General features: G+C 40.3%; 1 protein-coding gene across 1 annotated transcript in view; it reads right to left on the bottom strand.

Annotated features, from left to right (window-relative positions):
• Positions 1 to 1,069: 1,069 nt before the first annotated feature.
• The window catches only part of LOC119647187 (paired mesoderm homeobox protein 2A), a 199,312-nt gene continuing 191,482 nt past the window's right edge, over positions 1,070 to 8,899 (bottom strand). The window contains exon 8 of the mRNA XM_038047999.1: positions 1,070 to 2,424. Within this exon, the coding sequence (XP_037903927.1) occupies positions 2,069 to 2,424 (356 nt within the window). The 3' untranslated portion in view covers positions 1,070 to 2,068. The remainder of the gene's footprint in view (positions 2,425 to 8,899) is intronic.

Below are 8,899 nucleotides of genomic sequence, written 5' to 3'. Positions count from 1 at the left end.
ATATTAGTTAAGAATTATTTATGTTAGGTTAAGCTAGGTTAAGTTAAAATAAGTTAGGCCAAGTTATTTTTAACTAGGTTAAGTAAGTAAATTTCAACCTTCTCGGGCCTTTAGTGCGGGCGCAGTTTAAAAATGCCAAGTTCGATTACAAAATTGTCAAGATCGATGTATATAAATAATAATATACACAGTAAAGTAGATTACAGAGAAGTAATAGTCACCCGTTTGACAGCGTTAAGATCAATTAGCCGTTATTTAAGCTAGCAATAAGTAACCATTGTCTAGTTGTAAGTCACTATTGAAATAATAAAATGAAATGAAAATGAAATATGATGGACTGAGGATGCTAAGGCAGGGCGGGTATCTCGAAGGTCGCTTCTCATCGCGCAGGAAAAGCATCGATTGCGGATGCGATCCGTTGTGGACAACGAGCTGTTCAGCCACGCATCCTTTTCAACCAGGCTTTGCGAGAAAATGATCCGTGATGCTGATAGCGCTATCCTCCTCATGTCCACCCGTCGCCCGAACAATCCACCTTATCCAGATCAAGTAGGTAGTCCGAGATCTTGGGCGGCGTATTAATGAAGGCAAGACGAAATACATGGTGGCAACGTTGCCACCAAAAAGCAAAAAACAACGACAATGTAAAGTCGCGCTGGTTGACGGTAAACAAGAAAGACAGGAAAATACAATTTCGAAACCATTTAGGATTTCCGCGTATTTAGAGTCGAAAATCATAACGGACTACAGCTATGGCGAGGAAACCCGCGCACACGAATTGGTGAACTACGGCACTACATCAGGATATGTGGAACTCTTTATTAAAGCAGGCTTATGCCATACACCGGTTGTAGCGACATTGGTGATGACGAATTTAGAAGCTTCTGTTCAATCTTGGAACACAATTTCTTCCACATCCGTAGAGCTCATATGCACATGAGAAACTAGATCTCCCAGCTTCTTCTCTGGCATTAGATGATGTTTACTTACCTGAAATCGGATATGCGTTTGACCGTTACAAAACACATTCAACTAAAACAATCCTTTTGAATACACTGGTATAATTTTATTGACTAATCATTATGGCACGTTATAGATAATTAATGGAGCAACAAAAATATTTAGAGAAAGGAGATGGTAGACACGTTCTATTTCAACCTACATACTTTCGAACGTAGCATAACAATGAAGTTTAATGCAATATTTTTGGATGGTTTACAACTAAAATACCTTCAAACCGAATTCTTCGCCGAGTTCACTATTCAGCTACTTCTGATACATTAATTGTTATCGTTTATATACATATCGACCACTAAATGTTTAATAATAAGGTTACTATGTGCTAATACTGGTGTATTTATATTATATTTATTCGGGAGTATTTTTACACTAATTCTACAGTGAATATGTCTTGAATTATATTGATTGGATAGTACAAAACTCATAAGATTAGAATAATTATGATCTGGATTTATCAATTCGATCGAAGAAAGTTGGAGTTGGGTGACAGTAAATTTAAAAACCTTCATCAAGTTCTTTAAGAAATGGATTATACACATACGTTCGCTTGGATAGTCAAACAAAATCTTTGCTAATTGCACGTTAAATCAAGAGCTTCAGTCAAAGTCACCATTGTTACATTTCAGATTGCAGATATATCATCCCCGTCAAAAAACAGATAAATTATTCTGAATTACCAACAGATTTTCATCATCCGCCAAGAGTCAATAAGAATTACTTCCACGTTAAGTACATAAAGTTTAGGAGAAGAATAAAAGTGTAGTGTTTGGTGACCAATGATCCGAGAGCAACTATCTCATTTTAAGATTGGTTAAACAACCTGTCCTCCGACTCTATTTTCAAAATTATACATGATACAGCGTAAGTAGATGGTTGTTTGCTAAAACTGATGAAGTTAAAGATCGCAAACTAACGTATACAATTTTAAAGTCGCTACAGTATTCGCGTCCTTAGTGGATTTCCAACGAGCATCAAAGGTGAGAGTACATACAGACGAGTATGTCCTGACCCCACAGTTGTTCCATTTTTTCCATTTCCCGAGCTCCATCTATTCATTCTTAACACCATTCGATTGCTGGGTATCCATCGGTGGTGAGGATGACGCATTCCCATTAGATGTGGACATATCTTGAACTTCAGATTTTCTACTATTCAGAGCTTGTTGCAAGGACAACGGTGGCAAATGTAGTCCCGGAAATGCTAATCCAGCCGCGGCAGCTGCATGCAGCGATTGCAGCAGAGCGGCCGAGTGTTCTTGAGCTTTTCGCCTCAATTCTGCTACTGAGCTGGATCTAGGATCCGAATGACTCATAGACGATGGTGGCGATACGGATGATGATGACGACGTGGATGTTGTCATAGTTGGTGCTTTGATGGGACAACAAGAACATAATCCCGGAAAAGCTGCAAATGACAAAGAAACACAGAAAAAATTTATGATTGATGTTGAGGCAAATTCATTTTGTCAGATTGTAAGGATTAAATCAAATTTAATGCAATTTTCCAATAATGTTCGCCGCTAATGTACATATAAATCCTGATTACAAGCTGACACTCACTCTCGGAACACCTGCGACCCAGCCGAGAGCATAAGCGCGACGAAAGGAAGATGCTACTAACTGCCGTACACAAATTTAATGTCCTTGCGTCCCCTTTAGGTATACCAGGTATCACTTGTACAGTAATCTCACTAAAAGCTCCAGTATTGACTGGCTTGCATATTCCGTGGTATGACACGTCATAGCGCGCAGCCACTTAGTTGAATCATTTTCATCAAATTTAGATTTGTGGCATAAATAAAAGACGAAATTCAATTAGAAGAGCCGAAAGTTGAAAGCATCGACAATTTCATGACAAGGGAAAAGTTTTGAAAAAATTGATGAACATTTCGTAGACGTAATGGCTTTAAATTTTGATAGCATTAGATGAGAGATGATTGCTAATGGACGTGGATCTTGCGAATTGAATTCAATGCGGTGAAAACAGGGGAGCCTATTAGCCGAATATTTTATAAGGGATTGAGTTTACATTCTGAGCTTGAGACAGTTTGTTGGAAGTTAGTACTCAGTGGGTCACTTTCCAGCTTACTTGCAATAATTATGTCAAAGTTTTAAGTCTAGCTCAAAAGGGAAGAGAAGAGAAGAGTTATTTCAACTTGAATGGATTGGTCGCTGCTGCCTATAAAATCAGTGCCTTCTTGAACCGCGGCTAGAGTTTTACGCAAGTGATTTGTTGCTCCTATGCATTTGACACTGTTGTCCTGTAACTAAAGCGTCTATAAAAGACAATGAATGGCGTCTTGCGGTAATGGAGACGAAGATATTGCGTTGAACGAAATGAGGATATTCGCGATCGATATGGGGTTGCATTGATCGTGGAAAAATAGAGAAAGACGTCTTCAATGCTTTGGTCACGTAATTCGCGAAACCAAGAAATCACTCGCCAAGGTTGGGCTGAATATCGAAGTCACCGAAGGCGGACCGAAACAACGGTAGCTTGATACGCTATACCATAATTCGCGCTTACATTCAGATTAGGCATTGACAAAGCAAAATACCGGATCCGATCAAGACGATTCGACACCGCTTCTGAACGTAACAAAGACCGAAAAAAAATGTATAAGGAGATACAGCATATTTCATAAGTTAATCAATAGCTCATGTTACCCTTAAATGAAAGTTGCGTGGCAAACTTTAAGAACTGACTATTTATTTTCAAATTTTACATTATATGCATTGGGTTTGCTAACTAGAGACCATTTATTCCTATAAAGTGTTACTTACAACCGCGAACGTACACTTACCTATTCATGAGTAGGTCATCTTATGCTTGGTGCAGCCCTGCCTATTTCTATTCCTCACACTGGGCCCACTAAGAAATCTGAGGAAAGCATGTTCTCCATTTCAATGGAAAGCCTGTAAATAGACTCTTTGGCCAGTGGTAATGCCCAGAACAAGCGGAAACTCAAGACATCTATGGTGGGCAGCGCTTCGTTGTGCTCCGAAATAAGATCTGCTTCCACACTCCTCGCGAGGTCTGATCCAATCAGCGAGGGAGGACACAGATGCGCACCGCTACTTTGGAAGTTTCCTCTAAGGAATGGTTGTGGAAAACAATTCAGGCTTTTGCGACAGGTTCCTCAATTTGGAATTCGCACATGAGGCTACCTTAAAGTGGCTCCAGCAGGCAATCTTAAAACTCTGTTCTGGTAGTCGGCTCAAGTTCATCATGGTGGATACCAAACTGCGCAGGGCAGAGTCGGATGTTATTATCAAACAAAAACACAATGGAGGGTCAAATTGATGAAAATCAAGTAGGATAAAACTGCAATGGGGGAAGGTTTCAGTTTGGTGTTTGAACCGGACAGAATGAGTGTGAAGATGCTTAGAGACTGTCGCTATATGATGCTTGCCCTTCCGCTGGAAATATTGAAATTCAGCTATATCATGAAACTGGCTTTAGTTAGAGAGTGAAGAATAATGATTGACTTCGACTCATACAAAATATAACCAATTGTAGCATCTTTAATGGACTTTTCCACAATGGGTCTGCGCACGGGGAATAGTGTATAGAGTAGCAGAAACCCCATATGGGGACTCGTATTAGCGAAAGGGCTACAGGCTAGATCCTACACCTTTGCCGGGACAAGCAGAGGAATGGAAAGGTAGAGACATGATTGGACACCACGAACCAGATTAGTCGCTAAATCGGAAGCAGAAGAGTGCTTTGCGTTAAGATACAAGACCCCTTGTGGAAGAAGGCATGGACACTGCTGTACCACCAAATGCGGCAATTTGTAGTGAAATCGATAACGAGAGTTACGAGTCTTGGACGGTAGTGTGATGAAACACGCCGACTGAAGCATACGCTTCTGTTTTCTACTACACATAAGAATACTCTTATGTCAAAATATAAAAGTTGGCCAAATCAACCTGCAACATGCCACAACTCCTGCTTTCTGTCAGCAGCCAAATTGCAGGATCGCCCTTATGTTTTAATGGCGGAAGGGCCATGGGTTCGATTTAACTGAATTTGTGGTATTGGATCAATTCGCTATAATCCTCTACGATAAGAGATCTACAAGACTGAAATTTTATGTTCTAATATTAAAATTGCTAGAAGCTCCTCGGCCACCGCAAGCACTAAAAAATTTAGTACCGTATTCAGAATCAAGTGATCTGGAGTTCTAGGTTATGATACCAACGCTTAACATAACCGTTACTTGGAATTTAGTGTGACTCTTGCGGACGAATAGACCATACTGCAAAGACAGAATCATAAAAAATGGATTGTGTGGAGTTCACTGAACTTCTTAGCAAGAAAGTGTGGTTAGGAGACTAAGGACTCCTTTGGTGATAGAAGCTCGATTGGAAATTCTGCGTCATACACTTTTAGAGTGCTTTAATGGGGCTTGTACTATTATCGGGGGTAAATACAGCGAAACGTTTCCCTGGTGGATCCAAGTTTCAAAAACTCAGAAAATCAACCTGATGATTTCTGAGCAAGAAGAAGAAGTAATAATGAGACCTGATTCAATTTCTAGAGTTCCCAGGGTGAATATAAGAGGCTAGTAAAGAGTTTAAAATGAAACTGGTTTAGAACATACTGCGACGAACTGGAAGGCGAAAAAAAGACTTCAAAACTGTACACAATTCTTAAGCCAAATTGAACTCTCCTAGAAAACCGAATGGAGATTTCATGAACTCCAGACCTGAGGCAGCGTCTTTTTGAACGACGTACTGCCCCCACTCCTGTGGAGTATGCTCATCGAAGTGAAGTGCAAAATCTGTCAATATTCGCAGAAGCTTATTCGTATAACTTTGTTATGCTAGCTATTGGCCGAGACCTTGGCACGGTGTTTAGAAACATACAATGCGTTATAGGTTAAGCTCAGCCCAAAAAGTAGTTAAAACAATTCTAACTGCGTTTTTGAATTTGCAACCCTTGGATGTATATCTTCGGAACACTACAAGTGCAATTCATAGACTGGTTCGTTTTAAGTCTACGGGTACAACGTAAGTGAAAGAAACCGTGCACTAAAAGAGATTTCGATTCTGGGTAAAAGATATGAAATTATCTTCATATGCGGAGAAAACTGGGAAGAACCAGAAGAATACTGAAGTCTTGTATATCGATGGGTTAAAAACGGATAACACCGAGAAGTGGGTTTTTTCGCTTAAGACAGTATGCAATGGTCTTTCAGAGTAAAGCGTATGTGATCTTAAGAGGTCCAACCTAGGTTACTGAAGAGCGATTGATGGAGAGGGCTCTCTTTCTCTGGGTTTAAAACGGTAGAATTACTCGTGATACGTGACCACTGTAGTATACAGAAGAATGAAAGATTCCTTAGCAAAAGAGGGTTCTCTCTTGCCAGAACTGAAATCAACAAATGGAGTGTCAGTGGCATTTGCTGTCATGCGTTTCCAGACCATAACAAACACACACGTTCTCATAGGAATGCTGGTCATAGTTCTAAATTGTATCAGCAAGCAATCAACAATGAAGTGGAAGGAGTTCCAAGTTTGGGAGGGTCGAGATTTGTGGCAGGACTCGGAAAAGGATGAGGATAATCTCCGGATTATGGGTGCCTTTAAAAATGAAAAGTGAACAAACTAGAATAGACTTCTTTTACCGAAGGAACCCATAAATAAATTGTGTGACTTCATAAAAGCGTGGCGGAACATCCAGAAAAATATCCAGGAAAGTCAAGTGGGAAACGCAGGTGGCACCTATTCAAAATAAAGTAAGTGAGAAGAAGGAGAAACGAAGTACAAGGAAGATACCCTTCCACTGAAGAAAACTGTGGGGGGAAAATACGCCCGAAAGCTGGTAATTTCTCACTGCGGCCTAGGCACAAGCACAACAAAAATTAAAGAATATGGCACACAAAAAACTCGAACAATGGGTAAAGCAAGAAGAGGAAGATGGGTAAAGCAAGAAGAAGGAAGATGCTAGAAGAGGATCCACCGGGGGATAACAACTGTTTCCAGTAAAAAAGATATATTCTACGCCAAGATCTCTCAAACAATGAAAGCAGACCTTACTTTGAAAATGGTGTGAGGTCTGAGAGAGAGAGAGAATCAAACAGATTCGGGAGATGAGATGAGGGAGAGGCATAGCATTTGGGCATTCAAATCATAGTGGTCCAGGGGTCAGTTAGTGGATAGCTTTTACGGAAAACTGGAAAAGATATTAAGAGTGCAAGTAAAGTTAGGTCCTGAATGCAGGGGCTAAGAATCTAATCCAGAGACCTAAATGATGTTCTTTATTAGAAAATGTCCATACTGTTTTAAAACAGCATCTTAGTGGTTGTTCCATACCATGTGCCATAAAAGTAACGATTAAATTGACTACCGCGGGAAAGGTAAGAATAAATTGGATCGAATGCACACTCAGGAAGCAAGAGTTTCTGAAAATATGCTTCAGATGCCTTGATTTCGGCCAATTTGGATCAGTATACACAAGCCAACATGATAGGTGGAAAAGGTGGTATACCGCAGATCCGCGGTTCATGCTGTGAAAGGGGGAGGAGAAATGAGGGAAGCGATTGCACTTTAGATGTAGTGTTGAGTAGTCGACATATAAGTGGGAGCTCAACCACATGGTTAAAAGAAATTTCACTGCTTCGGTCATGGCAAGCAATACAATGGCCTTCTGACGGTTTTGTATGGGCAAAAGTCAACGGAGTCCATATTTATACCTGCTAAGCAGCTGCTCGAGTACAACAGAACAATATGAAGAGATGCTACACAGTTTGGAGATAGACGCTGGTTTTATAGTCAGCTTTACTTTTAGAACTAGCTCGGCTATATAGCACAACAACACAAGTGATAATCTAAAATCTCAAAACCAAATTGCTACCAGGAGTAAATTGTATCGCGAAAGAAATCTTTGAGGCACCGGGTACCCTTCTCCACCCTGGAAAACAAGCCAGTGGACCATCAATTACTACCACAGTTATAGGAAAAAGCAGCAGGCAAGAAATAAAGAATTAAGGAATGGGCAGCAACATAGAGAAATTGACGTGAATGGAGGACCAAGAAATTGCAAAAGTATGGGCAAATTAGGTTGAAAGAAACTTTAACTCCTGTCAATTGAACACTGTAGTGGAAACATTGTAGAAAAATCCATGGATGCAACCACATCTGGAGAAAAGTTTAGAGTTTCCGTCATCGTGACCTATTCTATGCCGAAGAACCGTGACTGCAACAAAACTCCGATTCAAGCCAACAAACAGATGGAAATGAAAGGTGCAACGTAATGACTGAAAATTCTATTCAAATAACCGAAGAGCGAAAATGTCCCAGAAACCTGTAGGGAATCGCTACGCACTTCCAAAATAGCGTCATGCTACCGGGAGAAGAGCTGAGCGCGAAACAAAGCAAGACAATGCAAAAGACTATTAGGTTTGAGGTGTGAAGATGGGCTCTAGTTCTTTCATAAGTAGCTATTTGGGCAGATAGGCAAATAGGCGGGTATTGATACCGCCCGTTACACCATGGTATGGTGCTATTTTGTGAATTCAACTGGTGGAGAGATAGATGAAACTAATAAGATGCTGGTGCGGATAGCGAATACGGATATCGTAGATTCTGACGGCGCAGCAAAGCTGTTTGATAAGTTGAAGACTCAAAATTCCGGTCTTAAAAAGGAGGAGTGAAGTAAATGGTTCTTATGACAATGAGGATACTGCAACCCTCATACTATGGAGCAATTACGGGCGTTGACGGCACTGAAAGGTAGGGAATGAAAAGATTTTCCTTGAATTGACTCAATTTCAAAACGTGCGCATACCACCGAAAAAAGACAAAAGTAATCCGTGTAAATCTTGAGTATAGCATGGAAAAACTATTAAGAGATTACCGTCGCTTCAAACTTG

This window comes from Hermetia illucens, chromosome 1 (assembly GCF_905115235.1).
Source record: "Hermetia illucens chromosome 1, iHerIll2.2.curated.20191125, whole genome shotgun sequence".
Lineage (NCBI taxonomy): Eukaryota > Metazoa > Arthropoda > Insecta > Diptera > Stratiomyidae > Hermetia > Hermetia illucens.
The sequence above is the reverse complement of the archived record's forward strand: the minus strand, read 5'-3'. Positions and strand labels throughout refer to the sequence as shown.